Raw genomic sequence first — 22,343 nt, 5'->3', positions numbered from 1 at the left:
GAACTGAGTGATTGACAGCTGATATTAACCAATCCATTCGCGTTCTGTTCTAGCGCCCTAGTGGGTCAATAAGAAGAGCTTGAAGGCGGGGCGGGCATTGCGGGCTTTGTTTACTGCAGAAAGTTGTCATGTCAACTGTTTTAAACCCTTTCTGAGCGTTGCGTTTGGGGTTTCAAGGTGCAAATATGCTTAACGTGTGAATGCCTTCTAATTTGGCGCATGTGGTGAACATTTTGCTATGAAAACTGGTCGCATAACATCAATTTTATGCACTGGCACAAATGCTCCCAAATATATTTTGTGGTCGCATAGATAAAATTTCGAGCCCTGTTTATATATTATTTGTAATACAACTTTGTCCTTTAAAACAAGCAGATATATGAACTGTAGCTTTAATTTTACTTTAATTTTAATTTTACCAGTACATACACAGAACAACACGAGCATTTATAGCAAATAAACTAAAGTAAATATTATCCTGCTTGCTTTTTGAGCGCTGTCATGTTAACATAAAATAATACACCAAAATAACACACAATACACAGATTAAGCATAAAATATCTTTACTTTAAAATATCCTCTTTGAAAACAGCAGAACAGTGTATATGGCTGAACAATATTGCTTCGCGTAGCCCTCGAGTTCAAGTAAAGTACATTCAGTAACACATTACACATTATATTTTCGAACCAGTTCTCTAAATGCATAACGTAAGATACGGCCCTCTGGTGCCAGTGCTTGAGAACAGCCGAAAACCTGCAAGATTCATCCACAATGGCATACTGTTTTCTATTAAGACTCTCTGTTTTGCTTGTGCATCACTTTGCAATACAAACTACTAAGCATTTAGCAAAACTACAGAACGGCACATTAAGAATTCATATAGGGTTTCATGCAGTTATTGCTAGTACTTCTTTTTAAGCTAAAACCTTGTGCATAGCAGTTGCTATAATATAAATGACATCTTGTATAGACACACACACAAATAAATGCACGATCTGAGGCACAAACACAAAAATCAAAGCTGCTCTGATTTTATGGTAAGTTTTAGATTTTTGTGCGTGGTTTCCCGCTTGCGATGGGGATTTTCTGTATCTTGCATCCTCATAGTAATGTGCATTGGGATTCATTAAGCTCTGGCACTGCTGAGGCAGCCAGAGATTAAAAGCCCGGCAGGGAAGGACAGCAGCGGTCGGCACAGATGGCATCTGTTCGGGTATCCGGCTGTACCCCTGCCATTTAAGCTGACATGCAAGCTTGGTCTCTAGAGCAATATAAATATACTTAAATATCCCCATTTATATATTAAATTCCTTATGTATGCATTAGTTCTCCTGCTTTGTTTGTCAGTGCATCACGTGTAAATCAGAGCTTGGTAAAATAATTGGCACACAGACAGTCTAAATCCAGATTATTCAAGCATTTGCACTAATAATAATAATAAAAAACTGAAAAAAAGGATTGAAAAAAAGCACTGAAAAAAAGGATTTTCTTACTCAGTATTTATGCCTTGTTTTCCAATATAGACATTCAGTGTATTCAAGATTTATAAAAGAAATAATATGATGACAGAATGCTGTTGCATATGTAAATAACACCAGTAATACTAGTAATAAAACCATTCTGGGTATATTTTTGGCAAGGGATATGTTGTATGGTACCAAATAAGTGATTTTGCTGTCAGAAATTATTAGAATCTTAAGTAAAGATCTCGTTCTGTGGAGATGTTTTGTAAATGTCCCACTATATATCATAACTTTGTTTTTGATTAGTATTGTGCATTACTAAGCACTTTATGCACTTCATAACACCAGTAATACCAGTATTAAAACCAGTCTGGGTGTATTTTTGGCAGTAGATACAATGCATGGGTCCAAATAAGTGACTTTGCTATCAGAAATCATTAGAACATTAAGTAAAGATCACATTCCATGGGGATGGTTTGTAAATTTCCCACTATAAATATATCATAACTTAATTTTATATTAGTATTGTGCACTGCTAAGCACTTAATTTAGACAGCTTTAAAGATTTCTATGAAAGATTATATGAATTAGTATCATTTTCCAGATCCTGACATGTATATTCCAGATTTCCACCTCACATTCCATATTTTTTCTGCCCAAAATAATAGTCATAGTCATATACGTAATAGTAATAGTCATAATACATACGTAAATGACGCTTGTGAAGTGTCCATAATAAAAAAAAATATTTATTCAGCTTTCAGATTGTCAAAATTTAAACATTCAAAAAATTGAGGCTTATGTTTTTGCAGCCTGATCTTACGAGGAAACATAACTATGTTCTGTTTTGTAAGTTTAGTGGCTAATTTGTACGAATTTGTACAAGTTCAGTCTTATGAAAATGTACAATTTTTTTGGTGTGTAACCAAACCCCACCCCTAAACTCAATGGTCATTGGGGATAAGCAAATCATACTTAATTGTATGAGTAAGATCATACAAATTCATACGAATTAGCCACTAAATCAATTGCCATGAGATGGTGTTGGTTTTTGTGGTGCAGGGTCACATTTAATGCAGCGTGTTACTTGCTCTATCTACAAATGTTAAAGATTTCGGGAAAATGTATCAAAATTAAGCAGTTTTTTCCTCAAAAAGTAAAACAGAATGTAGATAGTACAACTGAAAATAACCAATAGAGTATTTTTCCCACTCCAACGAGTTAAAAATGAAATTTCTGACCCCAGTGTCTGAGTTTTATCTTTATACCTAAGATGCTAGTCAATGGTATTACAATGGATTAAAGTAGTCTTTATAAAATGTATGACTTCTAGAATGAACGTTCAGATTTCTGACTTTTTTTCTCTTGCTATTCTGAGTTAGTCGTAATTCTGAATTTCTGTCAAAACTTGCAATTTTAAGATATTTACTCATATTTTGGTATACAGGTTTGTTGCAATTCTCACTTGTTACCAATTCGGGTGTTTATTAAACAATTCTAACTTTTTAAAATGTATTTTTAATACATTTTAATTATATTTTTAATATTCTTTTATATTATGATAGGATAATAGCTTGACCTGTTAGTTAAGAGGTTGGAGAGAGAAAGGGGGTGGGACCAAGAAAATGCACTGCCCACAATGCTATCTTATCTATCTTAATATTACTATTACTTATTATTATTATTATTATTACTATGTTTTTATGTCACATTTCTTACTTTTTTTCTTTCTCTGAATTAGGATGAAAAAATATGAGAATATGAGGTTAAAAGTCCCAACTTACATTATTTCTAAAATAAAAGAGCTTTGATAAATTACTCTGGAAAACAAGACTTCAATATTAAGTATGAAAATGCCATTTTTTGTGCATATTTCCCTGCAGAGCCTCTTGACTCTCCAGACAGCACATCTGGTGCTCTGGACATCTGGCAGGAGCCCAGCATCGCTGTGTGGAGGGTGAAGGAGCTCTGAGGGCCCCGCGTCTGCATATCCCACTACAGAAGTCAGGGAGGGGACGGCGAGCTCCGAGAGGCCCTTCATTTAAAAGATGCACGCACCACACGACCCTTCAGCGGCTGAGGAGGACGATAGTTGTTCACCATACAGCAGGCCTTTTCTCCATCACCGGAGAAAAGCAGAGAGCGAAATTTTTTCATCTGTGTGGAAGACAAAATAAACGTGAGTTTTCAGCATTTCCTACTGCTAACACATTTAAAAATATTTTTAAGTTGAACCAATTTAACTTTAAAAGTTATTTTAATTGACACAAATTACATTGAAAAACATGTTTTTGCTGCTTGTTCAAACTACTTATTTAAAATGAGCTAAATCAACACAATTCTTGAGTTTATTTTGGGGCAACTTAATTGTTTTATGTTCAATCCACTTAAATTTGTAAAAACAATTAAGTGAATTAATTGATTTGTGTTGAGACTACATGAAGGAATTATGTGGAACCGAAAACTTTTTACAATGTAGGCCGACTTTAAAGATCAAATTAAAGTTTGTTTAACTTAAAAAAATAAGTTGAAACCTGATTAACTTTCTAAATTAAGTTAAAGTAACGTAAAATAAACATTGTTATGTCTTTTTTTAATTATGTACTTTTTTTTTACCGTGCAGTTGAGGTCACATTTACACACACTTTGAAGTATCTAAATGTTGGTTCATTCATTCATTAATTTTTCTTCGGCTTAGTCCCTTTATTCATCAGGGGTTGCCACAGCTGAATGAACCGCCAACTATTCTGCCATATGTTTTACGCAGCGGATGACCTTCCAGTCGCAACTCAGTCCTGGGAAACTGCCTTTAACCGAGTTGTTAGTGCTCTGCTTTACTATTTGATATATAGGAAAGATTTCATAGTACTGAGGAATTGTTAAACTATAACTCTCTGAAACTCACTTATTTTTGTTCATTCTGCAGTTTTTGGTTGGTTTAGTTAACTTTATATTAATGAAGTCAATTATTCAACAGGCAGCAGGAAAAAGGGGTTTTGTACACATTACCAGCCTGGGAGACATTTGACCGGGTCGTGCTAGTTTTCACAAAAGCACTAGATGTTGAGTGGAGAGGAAAAAATACAACTGAGCACAACTAGATTGGTTTTGTTTACAGTTGTGTCACATGAGGGAAGATCTGAACGACAGCATTGAGTTTTCAGATTGATTTCAGTTTTTCAGATCAGATCACTTGTTTGGTTTTGAAACATTTGCTAAAGTTTTACTTCTGAACAATTAGTTTTTCATGTTTTTGAGAAAATATTTGTATTGCTCTTTGTATTGCTATTATACTATGAAATTGTATTCCAATTTAGAGTACCTTTTTTTCTATTTAAATGTATTCAAATGAATGTGATATAGCTGAACTTTAAATATTTCATTCATCCTAAACAATATGTTTGTAGGATGAACATTACAGAGGCTTTATGAGTACACCACATTTTGAAAATGAATATTTTTATCCATTTCTCAGTGAATATAGGTCATATAGTTTGTTGCATTTGAACAAAACAGATTTAATCAATGGATATATTTATTAAAATAATATTTTAGTCACAGAACATATTTAGAAATTGAAAGATAATACAAATAAAATATTGGAAGTATTGGGAAAAAATTACAAACTACAAAATTTCAACAAAATTGCATACTTTGTTTTTGTTTCTCTTACATTTTGATCTTTTAAAAAATTTGTATTTAATATTTTTCTCTAACATATAAATTTGGGTGTACTAGTTTTTGGATAGTTATCATAATTTATTTTGTTAGATAAGCTCCAGATTTGGCTTCAGTACTGACTAATCTAATGTATTTGCACATATATAATATTGCATAGCTTCCTATAGAAAATATTAATTTAACTGAGAGATTTGTGAGGGGTTTACTCGTATGTTGAGCTATGTGTATATATATTGGGGAATTTAACAAGAAAAAAGAATGGTGTGCGTGTGCATGTGTGTGTTGAACACCTGTGCAGAGCTGACGCTGATGGTCTGTTTACAGACGATCCAGGTGACGCTCTCCAGCAGTGGTGGTGTGGTCAGAGAGCCCAGATATGTCCAGTAGTCCAGAGAATTGGGCAGCAAAACGCTTGGGTCAAAGTTTGGGAAGGTGGTTTGCTTTCCCTGAAACACACGCACACACACACAAATGAAGCTGATCTGAGCTACTTCAGGCCACTACAGTAAAAATGGCAACATTATCTGTAGATGTACTGTACCTTGGACTTGATGGCATCCATAGCATCCAGAATTTTCTGGAGTTTAGGATTGTCTGGACCAATCTGCACAAAAAAAAAAAAGAAAACATCATTTACAGTGCAACATTTCTCTCCTGTGAATTTGTTTGTTTTTTCTGATATTTTTGACATATCTAATGATGTTTAACATGGCTATACAGTTTTCAGTTTAGTTTTTCTTATCATTTTTGCTTTTGGAAAAGGTCTTATTTCTTTCAGTTTGGCTAGGATAAAATTTAGATATATTAAAAGGCATATATATATATATATATATATATATATATATATATATATATATATATATATATATATATATATATATATATATATATATATATATATATATATATATATATATATATATATTTTTTTTTTTTTTTTTTTTTTTTTTCAATAATTTTTTATGTAAATATTTTTAGCCCCCTCAAGAACTTTTCCTCTTAACTTTTTTCCATTGGCTACAGAACAAACCACTGTTGTCTAATGAATGCCCAATTTGACTAACTTGCTAATTAAGACTTTAGTAGGTAGTATTTAGTAGGTAGGTAGTAAGACTAGTATCTTGCAAAATAACTAGTTAAATATCATGTAGTCATTATGGCAAACACACAAATTTTTTTTATTTTAAATTATGTAATCTAATTTGTTAAATTAACTAAGAAGTATTAAACTAATTTGAAACTATTTAAAAGTAAAACTTTTAACTGAATTAAAACTGCTATGTTTAAAAATGTTCACAGAATCACAGAAGGTCCAATACGGGCTTTGTTTTGTGTGTAAAACTGTGGCTTTTTAAAAATTAATATATAATATATTAAATATCAAAATGTTCAGTTTTAGCTTTTTTTTATCAAATGTTTTTATTTTCTTATTTATTAAAATTTTTTATTATTTATTTCATTTTTTATTAAACATATTTAGCATTTTATTTTAGCATAAAAATATAAGCAAAAGTGATGCAGCAGTTATACTTCATAATTAGACCACAAATAAGTCCCAAATATGAAATAACCCTGCACACAAACCTTCAGAAAAACCCCGACCACAGCAAGACCATCAGGCTTATCAAGTGCGTCCTTAAAACTGGGATATTTACTGTTCCAGTGGACCAGATGGAGCTAAAGTTTAAAGTAAAACAAGCATTAATATTTCATTATCAAAAGAAAATCTCGGGCATCTCCATTGTGTCAGTACTGGGAGCGATTCAGACCTCGGCTGGGTAACATTTGCCATTGACCGTGTGTTCAGAGCCCTTGTCGTCTGCAGATCCCCAGTGGAAGTGAAACTGTTTGAGTCTGAATGTGCCTGTGACCGGGCCTCCAGTCAGAGCTGAAACACACAATAAATCAGAACCGTCATGCTCCGCTTCATACACTTGGCAAAACCTGTTATGCTGGTTTCCCTTTTTGCCAAAGGTCAACGTGAATAACACTTCAATGCAATATTTGCGTGTAATTTCCCACAATTCGGTGCCAAAACCGCTGTGTCACTGTAAAGCAAAGTTGCATTGACATTTAACATATGCATTACACCTGCTTAGACATGCAGCAACAAAGACTACACTCAGTGCAAACTACACTCAAAAAATTTCAGTTGCTGTTTGTTCAAACTACTTATTTAAAATGATCTGAAACAACACAATTCTTGAGTTTTTTGGGGACAACTTAATTGTTTTTGTTCAATGCACTTAAATTTGTTAGAACAATTGCATTAACTTAATCAATTTGTGTTGGGACAACATGAAGAAACTGTGCGGAACCCATTTTTACAGTGTATATACATTTAGAAAATTAGTTTTGATGTTTGTTCAAACTTCTTAAAATGAGATTGAAATAACACAATTTTTGATATTTTTTGGGACAACTTAATTGTTTTATGTTCAATCCACTTCAATTTATTAAGTTAAATTAATCGAATTGTATTGGGACACCATGAATGTATTGTGTGGAACCCTGCATTTTCACAGTGTATAAATAGGTGTAAACTATAAAACTTAATGTGTGCAAACCTGCTATTTAAAGCTGCAACATTCTAGTGAAGACGTGGATTAATGTTTAACTATCTAGTTAAAGCAAAACACAACTTTGGAAAGGCTTTCCAGAAAAAGCACACACTGTAAAAAATGCTGAGTTCTACACAATTCCTTCATGTTGTCCTAACACAAATTGCTTAATTTAGCTCGTTTAGATCGTTTTTAAAATGTAAGTGGATTGAACATAAATCAATGAAGTTGTCCCAAAAAAACCTTAAGAATTGTGTTGTTTCAACTCATTTTAAATAAGAAGTTTAGACAAGCAGCAAAAGTCATTTTCTGAGTGTATATGTGCGTATAACTGATTAAAAATACATTTAAGTAGGTTGCATGTTGCTAGTTCTGTAACTTTATCACTAATGTAAATTGTTTTACATTTGTTTTACATTTTATTAAAACAAAACCTAATTACAGTATGTTTATTTATAGATAAATACCAAATATATATATATACACTGTGAAATGCTGGGTTTCACACAATTCCTTCATGTTGTCAAACACAAATCTATTTGGTTAACTTAATTGTTTTATGTTCAATCTACTTAAATTCATAATAAACTATTAAGTTGTCACCCCAAAAACCTTAAGAATTGTGTTATTTCAGCTCATTTTTAAAAGGTAGCTTGAATAAGCAGCAAAAATCTTTTTTTTTTTGAGTGTATATGTGCATGTAATTGATGAAAAATACTTTTAAGTAGCTTGCATGTTGCTAGTTCTATTAACTGTAGTTTAAATAGTTTTACATTTGTTTTACATTTTATATTATACAAAACCTAATTACAGTATGTTTATATATAGATAAATACCAAATATATACACTGTGAAATGCTGGGTTTCACACAATTCCTTCATGTTGTCCAACACAAATCACTTAATTTAGCTTAATCGTTTTAAAGAATTGAGGTGGATTGAACGTAAATTAATTAAGCTGTGCCAAAATAAAAAACCCTAAGAATTGTGTAATTTCAACTCATTTTAAATAAGTAGCTTAAACACGCTGCAAAAGTCTTTCTGAGTGCATATACTGGATGACCCTGGATGACAAAACCAGTTACTTTTATTCAATTAAAATTTATACAGCACCTGAAATCTGAATATATGAGCTTTCCTTTATGTCCTGTATGGTTTGTTAGGTTTGGACAATATTTGGCTTTGAGATAAGACTGTATGAAAATCTTGAATCTGAGGCTTAAATATCAAAATACTGAAAAAACTGCAGTTGTCCAAATGATGTGCTTAGCATTGATGCATATTTACAATCAAAAATTGAGTTTTGATATATATTTACGGTAGGGAATTTGCAAAATATCTTTACTTGGATCATGATCTTTACTTGCTATTCTAATGATTATGATTTTTGGCATAAAATAAATCATTTTGACCAAATGTACCTGTGCAACTTAAGTCTTTATTATAATATTGTATAATATATGTAGTATAGGGCGACATGGTGGCTCAGTGGTTAGCACTGTCGCCTCACAGCAAGAAGATCATTGGTTTGAGATCTGGCTGGACCAGTGCATGTTCTCCTCGTGTTGGTGTGGGTTTCCTCCGAGTGCTCCGGTTTCCAGTCCAAAGACATGCGCTATAGGTGAATTGAATTAACTAAATTGGCCTTAGTGCATGTATGTGTGTGAATGTGAGACTGTATGGGTGTTTCCCAGTACTGGGTTGCAGCTGAAAGGGCATCTGCTGTGTAAAACAAATGCTGGAATAGTTGGCAGTTCATTCCACTGTGGCAACCCCTGATAAATAAAGGACTAAGCTGAAGGAAAAAGGAATGAATGATATTATTATATTAGGTATAAAGGTTAATAAATGTCAGTATGGAAAGTGATGGTGATAAAAAATAGATTAGAAATTGAGAGAATATAAATTCATAAATAGAATAAGAGAATTTAAATTTATAGCATTGTAATTAAAATAGAATACAAAACAACAGTGATAGTGCGGATAACGATTATATAACTCATCCGTCTACATTTAATCTAGCTGAACACAAAGAACCTTCGAAAGGAAGCTCATGACTAACATTGAGGAAGTTCAGAGTGAGTGTTTGTAAGTGTAAAAAAATGAAGAAGCGTCACACACTTGAGTTGTTGTTGTCATCAGCGAAGGACACTTGGAAAGAGTGTCCGTTGTTCTCGATGTCAAGAGATGTGGACGGGTCATACTTCAGTTTCAGAGGAGTCAGCTTTGCATCATAGGATGTTCCTGAGGTCTTAATGTCTATTGGAGACTGACGAGGGCCGTTCGCTATCGGGTAACTCTCCCACCATTTGTCTGGTCCTGCAGGGGAAGGTGAAATAGAGGTTAAACACAGCAATTACTGTGCAGCATGTGATACTGTAATTATTCAAGAACCTGATTATACATATTTGAGATATATTGCCTATAGAGTTTCTTTTAAAAATCAGATTATATGTATTGTCAAAAGGTTTCATTATTAGTCTTAATAGTTTTGTAATAATTAGATAATAATAATTATGATCAAATATGAATAATGTAATAATTATGATCATAATATTATAATAGATATTTAAGTTTAATTAACGTTTTTAAAAAGTTGTGTTGTGTATATATATATATATATATATATATATATATATATATATATATATATATATATATATATATATATAAGCTAGTAATTATTAAAAAATAATAATAAAGAAAAGTTCTAATAATAATAGTTCTTTCATCCTTGCATTTTATGCAATTTAGAAATTATTATTCATATTTTAAGTCATAAAATTCTAAAATTAATAAGAATATTTCAATATTTTGGCTTTAACATTTAACTACAAAATAATGGTTTTAATGATTCATTATGTTTAAATTAGAGAATGAATTTAACCATAATAAAACAAGTAATCATAAAATGCAAAACACATGTCGATAATATAACATTATGATTAGTAATAATAATAATAATAAAAAAAGGTTTTAATAATAATAGTTCTGAATCCTGCCTTTTAAGTAATGTATACATTTTTATTACAAGTCTTTCAATTAAATAATAATAATAATAATATTGCAATATTTTGGTTTCAAGCTCACCTTTTTAATAACTGTAAAGTTTTAATAATTAAGGGATCAAATAAAAACAGTCAATATTAATATAAATAAAAGACATTTAACTATAATCAATAGTTTTAATAATTAACTATGTTTAAATTACAGAATAAAATTAGCAATAATAAAACAAGTAATGATAAAATGAAAAATACATTTCAATAATATAACATGATGATGATGATGATGATGATGATGATGATGATGATGATGATGATAATAATAATAATAATATCAATATTTTTTAATAATAGTTGTTCTGGAATAGAATATTATTGCATCCTTGCCTTTTAAGTAATTTTTTAACTATTAATGCAAGTCATAAAATTCTAAAATAAATAATCAATTTTCCCTCATTTTTTTAAATTTACTTTGGTTAATGCAAATGTTTTAATAATTAAGGGATCAATTAAAAACATTAAATAATATTAATATGATTAATAGACATTTAACTATAATTAATGGTTTTAATAATTAATTCTGGTAAATTATAGAATGAAAATAACAATAAAACAATCAAAAAATGCAAAAATATACTTTAATAATATAACATTATTAGAAATAATAATAATAATAATAATAATAATAATAATAAAGAAAAGGTTTTAATAATAATAGTTCTGGAATAGAATATTATTGCATCCTTGCCTTTTAATTAATGTATAAATTATGATTACAAGTCATTAAATTACATTAAAAAATAATATTGCAATATTTTGGTTTGAAGCTAACTTTTTTAATAACTGTAAAGTTTTAATAGTTAAGGGATCAAATAAAAACATTAAATAATATGAATAATAGACATTTAACTATAATTAATGGTTTTAATAATTTATTATGTTTAAATTATAGAATAACAATAAACATAATAAACCAAGTAATTGTAAAATGCAAAAATACATTTCAATAATATACTGTAATAATAATAATAATAATAATAATAATAATAATAATAATAATAATAAAGAAAAGGTTTTATTAATAATAGTTCTGGATTAGTATATTCTTCCATCTTTGCCCTTTAAATAAATATAAATTATGATTCCAAGGCATACAATACTAAAATAATAACTTTCCAATACTTTGGTTTATTCAAACATTTTTAAAATTATGTTTAAATTATATAATAGAATTAACAATAGTAAAACAAGTAATCATAAAATACATTTCAGTAATATAACATTATGAATAATAATAATAATAATAATAATAATAATAATAATAATAATAATAAAGAACGATTTTATTAACAATAGTTCTGAAATAGGATATTCTTGCATCCTTGCGTTAGGGCGAATGAAAGAATGATTGAATGAGTCACACTTTACAATAAAGTTCATTTGTTAATGCATTTACTAAATACTTGTGCAGAATTTATTTATCATATATCAACATTTACTAATGCATTATTAACATCCAAGTTTATGCTTGGTAACATTAGTTAGTGCACCGTGAATTAACATGAACTAACAATGAACAGGTGTATTTTTATTAACTAACATGAACAACGCTGTACTAAATGCATTGTTCATTGTTTGTTTATGTTAGTAAAGACATTAACGAATACAAACTTATTGTGAAGTGTTACCAAGAATGAATGAATGAATCTTTTAATGTGCAATTAATTATGCAGTAAATTTCAGACAAAATTTAGGGAAAAAATCGGCAGCCTATAGCCAAATGCATTTGAATTGCGCAGTGTATACTGCACTATAAACTCCGCATTTAGGTGAATAAGGGGGGAAATACAGCTCTACTTTCAACACAAACTCTTCTACGCATCAACATATTTATTTTCTCACACATTATTGCTCAAAAATGTACATTCTGTACTTGTCACACTATTGCTGACTGTGCAGAAGACAAGGTGAACATGTCTTAGTTGCTTAAGAGGACAAATGCAGTTACTGTGGAAAGCAGAGAATATGTCATTCATTATACATACATAAACACACACCACAGAATTACCTATATGCATAATAAGTATGATAGTCGTACCGTTATGCGTATCGTATCCCCAGTGTCCAGCCATTCCGCCAGCTGTGCTGCAGTCCTCAAGTGTCCTGAAACACTGTCAGTGTCCTCACACAGATGAGCTGTGGTTTATATAGCGGCTGTTTGTCCACATGACCGTACATTAAGGGTGATCAGCAGGAGGAGCCGCGCGTGCGATCAATAATGCGCGCTCTCTGTCCCTCACGCGCGCGCTCGCTCGCTCTCATGGAATGCGCGGTTCCATCATTAGGAATCTGCGCGCTGCTGCTTTGATCTACAGATACGCCGACATTCGACACACGTTCTATACATTCTGCGATTGCCCAATCGGAGACTTGTGGCGCGCCTGGTCCTGGTGACGTCGATGACGGTGTGACATAGTAATGACAATGAGTGCGGTAATGATTCATCATCACTGTGAACGAGCCGCGCGCGGACTCAGTGGCAGTTTACGCAACACTGCGCTGCTTTGGCTAATATTTGACGATTTACAGCGAAACACGTTGTGGTTGGAGACAGGGGTAGCGTATTATTAACTTATTTTATTGAGGCTATTTTCGTACGCGTTTGTAACAGAAGCACTATTAATAGCCAGTATTGTAATGTAGTGTAACTTACTATAATATAATATATTGTTTTGTATTTTTTTTTATTAGTGTTATAATCTTAAGATCACTCATATTCATATAAAATAATAATAATAATGTATGCTAATAATAATAATCATTCACCAATGTAACACAAACTTTTACAGATGCACTATTTGTCAAAAGCTAATTGTGTAATAGATTAAATATAGAGTGTAAAATATACAATTATTTTAGTTTCTGCTTAGTTTATATAGCCTATTTAATATCAATGTTGGATAAAGTAGTTTTATATTTTCCTAATACGCAAAATAGCTTGTAATCTCTAAATTGTGAAACCATTGTTACTTTGGTGGATATATATTTTATGTAGTGTGTGAGTGTGTGTATGAAATTGTTTATGTGCATATTACAATCTAGTTATTAACAATACTCATATTTTGGATCCATACAGCAGCGTTTATGCAGTGTTATTGAATCTGATTTTACAGTACAATACAAAGTGAATAGCTGCCACCTGGTGGATAAGAGTCGAAAGTACTCTCAACAAAAAGTCTATGTATAGTCTACACAGTTATCTATTTTTATTTATTTATTATATATATATATATATATATATATATATATATATATATATATATATATATATATATATATATATATTTTAAGAGAACAATTTTAATTTATTTTATTTATTTTGATGGTAAACATACCTTGCCATGTTGATTGTTCCCTGTTTTGTGGTGTAAAATTTTTGGAACAATAACAAAATACATAAATAAATTAATATAGTCTACAGAGTTACTTTACAATCAATTAAAATAATAAAAAAAAAACTTTATTTTTATTTTGACCAATGCCACCTGGTCAAAATAAAAATGAAGGTGCCATGTTTTAAGACATGTAGGCCTATATATAAATCATTTATTAACAAAATAATACCAATGTTTTAACTTTAAAATGTAGAAATTCAATATTCGATGGAATAAACCTGATTTTCTTTTTTTTTGACCACTTTCTGGAGGAAAGAAATGCTTTAAATGACATTTAACCAACATGGACAACGCCAGGCTTTTCGCTAGACTTTATTGTATGGATGTTGGGATGAACGGGATGATAAGGGAACAGTGGAATAAAGGGGAACGGAAGTAAGAGTATAAACATTGAACAGATAGGTAGGTTTGTCGAGTGTCCTACGATGATGCCCAGAGACTCAGAGTGGGGGTTTTGTAGTATTTTGATAGAGTGATTGGACCCCCCGATTCAATCTGAGGGAAGGGAGGGTTATAAGGATTGTTAATGTGAAACAAGGAATTACACTCTCAGAAATAAAGGTACGCGAGCTGTCACTGGAGTGGTACCTTTTCAGAAGGTACATGTTTGTACTTCAAGGGTACATATTGGTACCTCAAAAGTATGTATTAGTACCTAATAATTTTAAGAGGAACACTTTTATACTTTTAAGGTACTAATTATGTACCCTTAGGTTATTAATATGGACCTTTTAGGTACAAATTTGTACTGACAGCTCGCATAACCTTATTTTTGAGAGGATTCGAGAGAACGAGAAGAACAGTGCTAGAGGGCTGGTCTGCCTTAAGTAAGTTTTAGTGAGTAGATGATTAGTTAAGGAGTCAAAGGCGTAGTCCTGCTGCCGAACCTTTGTTAACAAGTTAACTCTATAATAAAATATAACAGATCTTTATAGAATAAAACAAATATGATATACGAACATTTTACTCGAGCACGTAAATACATCAAGTAAATCCAGAGAAGTTGATGATTTTTAAGTAGGATTATTCTCTTATTTTTTCCCCTTTGTACAATACTGAAATATTAACATATAAAGCGTGCACACATGTTATGTAGTAGTGGTGTAAGCTTATACATACATTTTTGCAGTCTTATGCAAGAGCGTTTTTCATATTCGAATGCATGAAAAAATATCACAAAAACACTATATTGTATACTATGTTGGGCACTTTATACTGTCAGTGAGTGCCGTCTTTCGGATGAGATGTTAAACCGAGATCCTGACTCTCTGTGGTCATTAAAACTCCCATGGCCCTTTTTGTAAAAAGCAGGGGTGTAACCGTCCTTTCTTAATTGCCCCCATAGGCCCTACCCATCATGGCCTCCCAATCATTCCCATCCACCGAATTGGCTGTATCGCTGTCTCTTCACTCCATCTATTGGTATGTGTTAAGCGCACTGACGATGTTGTCCTGAATGCTGCACACTGGTGGTGGAGTGGGGAGACCCCCCTCATGATTGTGAGGCCATACACAATAAATGTGCTATATAAATACACATTACTTACCAACAAATCCTGTAAATATCCTTAGTGTGAAAATGAACAATAACTGTTGTTGTCATTCTTCCCCATAGAAATCATTTTAATATATATTTAATATATATAATTTTAATATAGTATTAAAGTATTAGTATTAGTATTAAAAAAATGTAAGCTGAAGCTCGTATTTCCAATGTTTCTAAAGTGTTGCAGCAACATTATTTTAATGCACAAACCATAAGGTTCGCCTAATTGTATGAAATCTCAATGGCTCAAAAATTCCCATTGCACACAGCTATACATTAAACATCAAACCCGCTCTTATTGGCAGTGCTGGTGTATCATCACGCAGCAGTTCTGTCAAATAAGGACACAGAAATTACTTGCTGCTAACCACTGAGCCACCGTGTTGCCCCACTATCTCTAACTCTATTACAAAAAAGGCTTTAAAAACAACTGAAATTTGTAAATTCTATAATCTTTATAATTTATTTAATGTGTGAAAATGTAAATACCCATTCTGTAGGCTATGTTCTTTCATTCATTCATTCATTCATTTTCTTTTTGGCTTAGTCCCTTTATTAATCAGGGGTTGCCACAGCGGAATGAACCACCAATTTATCCAGCACATGTTTTTTTATGCAGCGGATTTTATAATCGTTATAAAGACGAAAATGAATAAAAGATGAAGACAAATTATTTAATGTTCTGTGATTGTATATTTTCTCGTTATTCATAATAGTAATCATTCTTCAGGTGTCACCATTTCTCCACATCAGTAGATGGCGCTGATGAACACGTACAATGACGGAAAAGACCAGCAGACGCAGCAAACACGTGCATGTGATGTGTACAAGAGCTGTTTGTAGTCAAGGAAAGTGGTTCTATGCTCTTTGTTATAGCTAAAATAATTTCTGTAGTTTATAGTGCAGTTGTATTCGTTTACTTTGTAATCTATCTTGACGGTAGCGTGTTCTGATTACATTTAGCTGTCAATGTTTGGAGCTGTCCGCTAGCCAGGATTTAGTTCGTCCAGATTGCGGCGTCACTGAGCTGTTTTCAGGGTAAACATGGGCAAAAATAAACAGAAAGGCAAAAAACAGCCGAATGTGTTTCAGGTCGCGAACAAACAATCAAAACCCAAGACCAAAGCGAAGCCTGTGAAGAGCTCACTGAAACATGTAAGTTTGTTAATTGAGGTAAAGTTGGTTTTATATTCGCACAGTAGTTCGCTTATGACATGCTCCCTATATTGTTTACCATAATACTTTGAATATTCGGTCTGAAATCACATGTAAGCACGACTTGGGAACAACATTAGCACTATTTATTTGACTGTGTACAAAGTTGTAGCTGCTAATATGATTTTACATGTTTTTATAACGTTACTCTATTGAGGTAAAGTTGGCTTTATATTCACACATTCGTTCAGTGACAGCTCTCTATATTGTTTACCATGGTACTTTGAATATTTGGTCTGAAATCACATGTAAATATGTCTTTAAAACAACATTAGCACTATTTAATTGACTGAACAATGCTGTACATTAATAGTCTTTGGCTGCTAATATGATTTCACTATTTCTTGAATACTTTTCTGAAATTATACTATTAAGCAGAAAGTAAGAATGGTTGAATATAAAACCAACTTAAACGTTACAACATTGTCATAAAAATTGACAGGTTAAATTTTTCATTTTAGCGAAATAAATAAATACAAAAACAAATATACAATGATAATATAGACTCAAAATAACTTAATACACCTTTAAAAGAAAAAAGGAAACAATAATAATAATATTAAAAATACAGCAATGTTGTATTTGTCTAATCTATATACGTTCAATGTCCATCAGTTCAAGAAAAAAGCCACCCTTTAGATTCTCCAAAAAGTCATAGAATGCTTTCCTAAAAGACCAAAATAAATGAGTTTTGTTTTTCAAAAAATAGGTTATCTTTTCTAAGGTAAGACAAGAGGTCATCCCCCTTATCCACTGATTTATATCAGGACTGTCTTAATTTTTACAAGAACACGCAATTACATCTTTAGCTTCCAGCAAACCTAAAATTAACAGCAGTCTTTCATGTTTGGTCACATTACAGTTCAATGTACAAATGTGCCATATACGCAAGATGGAATTAGTCATGGGACGTTAAACGGTTTCAAGGTTTACAGCGGTTTGGAAAAGTCAAGGTTTTAAAACCACAAAAATTTTCTGTTATACCATCCCTAAGGTGTATGTAAGGGTTTTCTTTGTTTTTTAAATTTTGTAAAGAAATTTGTGTTTTTGAAACTAATGAAGATAGCAGACATTGCACATTTATTTATTTGATTTATTTAGCCTGACATGTTTACTATTCCAAAATATTATAAATGTTTCCTAAAATAAAATATATTATGTTCAGTTGGGATAAAAATGTTGTTGTGTTCTACCAAGACATTTAAAAAGAAATTATTTTAGAGTAGTAATCACAACACCATGAAACTGATATTTCATCCAATCATTTGATATACAATATTCAGTATTTTAACACAGAAACAACTGACACAATTGTTTATTTACATTAATAATGCAACATTTGTGCTGAAGACAGTTTAGAGAATTGTTGGATTAATGTTGATGTTTCTCCTTCAGATAAACACTCTGAGAAATGAAAAGGTGGAGAGCTTGAATCAGATGTTCACACCATTACAGCAAGACGTCAAAAGTTTGTCAAAATCCACAAAGAGTGAAGCCAAAAAAGCACAGAAGGTGAGACTTTTTCCTGTTGGTGTTTTGTTTTGGTTTATTTGTGTAGATGCTGTTACTTTACATTAAGTTTATCTATTGCTAACTACAGGAACATGCATAACAGTACTTAAAACATAAAATACAACATCAGTCAATAAGTGACATTGACAAAAAGTAAAGTACAATATGGAACAATGCAAATAATAACATCTTAAACTTTACATTGTGTCTTATTTGTGTTGTATTCTAAATGTCACTTTTTATATTTTGCTGTCTAATGCAGTGACATTCATGAGAACCTCCTGGATTTTGTGAGTCCAATGGTTCTCGAGTTAAAAAAAAAGTGTATATATTTTATCTTTGTCATGATGACAGTAAATAATATTTGACTATATATTTTTCAAGACATTTCTATACAGCTTAGTGACATTTAGGCTTAACTAGGTTAATTAGGTTAACTAGGCAGGTTAGGGCAAGTTATTGTATAATGTAAAGTGTATTGTATAAAGTTTGTTCTGTAGACTCTTGAAAAAATATATAGCTTAAAAGGGTTATATTATAATAAAAATAATGTATAAATAATATATATATTTTATATATAATAATATATAAAATGGTTTATATTTAAAATATTTTGATATTTTATATGGGAAATATTAAAAAAAGAAAAAAAAATATTCAAAGAGGGGCTAATAGTTCTGACTTTAACTATATACAGTTGAAGTCAGAATTATTAGCCCCCCCCCCCCCCCCCCCCTGTTTATTTTTTTCCCCAATTTCTGTTTAACGGAGAGATTTTTTTCAACACATTTCTAAACATAATAGTTTTAATAACTCATCTCTAGTAACTGATTCATTTTATCTTTGTCATGATGACAGTAAATAATATTTGACTAGATATTTTTCAAGACACTTCTACACAGCTTAAAGTGACATTTAAAGGCTTAACTAGGTTAATTAGGTTAACTAGGCAGGTTAGGGTAATTAGGCAAGTTATTGTATAATGGTGGTTTGTTCTGTAGACTATCAAAAAAAAAGCTTAAAGGGGCTAATAATATTGACTTTAAAAAGCGTTCATGAAAAAATTACTTATACTTTTACATTGAAGTAAAGTTGATTTTTATATTCGCACGTTTAGACTTTATCCTTAAAAATATAAATTCAGAAAAGTATTTTGCAAATTCTAAATAGTGAAATCATATTAGCAGCTAATGACTATCAAAGTACAGGATTGTTCACAGTCAAATAAATAGTGCTAATATTGTTTTGAAGTCATACTTGCATGTGATTTCAGACTGAATATTCAAAGTACCATGGTAAACAATATAGGTAGCATGTCATAAGTTGTCACTGAATGAATGTGCAACTATAAAACCAACCTTTACAAGATTTTTGTGCATTTTAACTTGGGATGCTCTGATCAAGATTTTTTCAGCTGATACGAGTATACTGATTCCTTGTCAGCACATTTTCCCCAACAACCCCACACATAATTGACCTTCTCACATGTTGTAGCCGCTGATGTATAATATATGAGTGCACACATGCGTCTTCCTCTGCTTATAAACAAACACTTGTGATCGGTTCATGAGATCGGCCAGATTAGCCAGTTCCGAGCTTGTACACCGAGGCTAATACGCATGCACGCTGGATTAACTATAGCGGCGGGCCATTCCAATATCACGTCTTTTCCGCACGCAAGTTTGTTATTTATAATGTAAGAATATATGCCAATATGTGCGCGCGCTCAAGGCTTTCTGGGTGCACGCAGTATAAAACATCTCGCGCTGTGGCTGTGAGAGTTGTGCGTGCCTTTCAGTGCAATGTAAACAAAAGATATGTTAGATGAATTATTCAAATGATTATGCATGTATGAACGCAGATGATAACAACAGTTCATTTAAATACTTACCTAATATAAAGCTTAAATTTACATTAGAAGTGATAACCGTGTAACCATGATTATTCTTCGGACTATATAATCGTACAATCAAAATCTATATTTATTTCATCCATAATTGTTATGCAATTCAAAACATAACATATAAATGTGTCTGAATGTAGAAGAAGCCTATTTAAGCAATGCACTGCTTTTGTTGTGCTTTGAAATACAACATTTGAATGTTTGTAAAAAAAAAAGCCACTTTGTACAGTGCACTGATCTTATGTAGTTTCAAAATACAATATATTAACATTTTAATGTAGAAAAATACAACGTGGGTGTCTTAAGGAGCAAAAGTACTGCATATAGGCTCTTACATGCTGTTGTGTCCTCACTCATATTGCAAGTCATATCTCTTCGGCCCTTCGTTTGGGATGCTCTTCATGAACTGGCCCCCCATGATAAACTAATTGAATAGCTCTGGACTATAGCATCGTCTATCGGCCCAACCCTATAGACCATCATTACACTGAATGATATTTTAGTGACTGCCTTCTAAAAATAGATTATAGTAGGGTACACATTGTAATATATAAAACATAATTGAAAGCTATATTAAACATTTATTATGTCAGCCATTCAGTGCTTAACATTATTAGTTTGATGCCATTTCGTCTTCACGAGTGCATTGTCAAGTCTCATGCAAACTGTATATTTCAGGTGGTTAGAGACGCTCCGAAGGAACCGGTGAATGTGGACAGTGCTGCACAGCTTTTCTCTCAACTATAGAAAACAGAAAATGATGAGCTCAAAAACTTCATACCCACACCCTCTTACACCCCCCCCCCCCCACACACACAAACACAAATCATATCTATCCATATTCATCAGTATAATTTATAACAACATCCTACAATCCTTTCCCCAGAACAGGCATTATTTCTTTTGCTTTTGAAGGACTGGTTTTGTAAATGTACTCTACAATAGTGTATGCTAATCGCACAGCGAAGCTTAATGTCCAAAAAGACATTAGCCAGTTTTCCCAGAGCACTAGGATTCTGCATTTGAATGTTGTGTTTGCTGAGGCATACCGAAGAGAGTCATTAAAGGCAGAGTTTTTTTTAAATGAGTGTTTCTTGTGTTGTCTTGAGTCAGCTGGAGCTGCTTTTCTGTTTCTCTTCAGATCAATGCTTGAACTTGTGACCCAGTGAAGAGTGATGGCCCACTCTATTTATTTATTTATTTAGAGATGAAGCTGAAGAAGAACTTTTTGTACTTCTCAGCACTTAAAGAGCTCTTTTAGGAATCTGTTCAGAGTTTCATCGTGAATCTGCTGATGGTTTGTTTAGGTTTTGTCTAGTTTTCAATGTCCATGATGCTCTTTTATGTAAATGAGAGTTCATCACAAATTTTGGGTGAGCATTTCTGAAAGCAAACTTGGTGTGTTGTCAGGATGATCCCAAATAAATCAAGAATAATAGAAAATATATAATAATAGTAATTGAAAATAATAATATTAGAAAATAACTGGCCTTAAAAAATCTGGATCAAAGATGATAATAATAATTAATCATATTATTATTATTATAATTGTATAATTATATAATAATGAATAATTATATTATTATTATAATTGCATAATAATTATATAATAATGAATAATTATATTATAAATACATGATAATTATTAGGGGCGTCAAGATTAATTGTTTCTTCGATGCACTGGGGTGCATACGCGGCATAAAATTTACTATGTTTGGTACATTCAAAATGTTTTCTTTGAGCAGGTCAAATTAAAGGTACAGTTCATATTTCTGACTGCTTGTGTTAAAGGACAAAAATGTATTACAAATAATATAATGGCCTAAATATAAATATATTTATAAAATATTTATACATTTTAATTCAAGAATTCTTGTGTTGTGACGTAAAATATCAAATTGTGTATGGAAAGCATCGTCAATGCACCAAGATATCAAATTGAACCAATTCCATGGCATTATAATCGTAATCAAACCCAACTTTGTGACCAGTGTAGCTTCA

General features: G+C 31.6%; 2 protein-coding genes across 2 annotated transcripts; one reads left to right on the top strand and one right to left on the bottom strand.

The window, feature by feature from the left end:
* Window positions 1–2,964: 2,964 nt before the first annotated feature.
* Window positions 2,965–13,118, bottom strand: ca2 (carbonic anhydrase II). The gene is made up of 7 exons (XM_056450978.1): window positions 12,810–13,118; window positions 9,828–10,025; window positions 6,915–7,033; window positions 6,730–6,822; window positions 5,687–5,749; window positions 5,436–5,591; window positions 2,965–3,621 (listed from the first exon to the last, which is right to left on the bottom strand). Exons 1-7 carry the CDS (start codon window positions 12,841–12,843, stop codon window positions 3,502–3,504), a joined length of 783 nt encoding a protein of 260 aa, XP_056306953.1. The 5' UTR covers window positions 12,844–13,118; the 3' UTR covers window positions 2,965–3,501.
* Window positions 13,119–16,484: 3,366 nt separating this feature from the next.
* On the top strand, window positions 16,485–21,426 carry rbis (ribosomal biogenesis factor). The gene is made up of 3 exons (XM_056450396.1): window positions 16,485–16,867; window positions 18,323–18,439; window positions 21,021–21,426. Exons 1-3 carry the CDS (start codon window positions 16,757–16,759, stop codon window positions 21,087–21,089), a joined length of 297 nt encoding a protein of 98 aa, XP_056306371.1. The 5' UTR covers window positions 16,485–16,756; the 3' UTR covers window positions 21,090–21,426.
* The last annotated feature ends 917 nt before the right edge of the window (window positions 21,427–22,343 follow it).

This window comes from Danio aesculapii, chromosome 24 (genome assembly GCF_903798145.1).
Source record: "Danio aesculapii chromosome 24, fDanAes4.1, whole genome shotgun sequence".
In the NCBI taxonomy this organism is placed as follows: Eukaryota; Metazoa; Chordata; class Actinopteri; order Cypriniformes; family Danionidae; genus Danio; species Danio aesculapii.
Note: the sequence above shows the minus strand (reverse complement) of the source record. Positions and strands in the feature narration are given on the sequence as shown.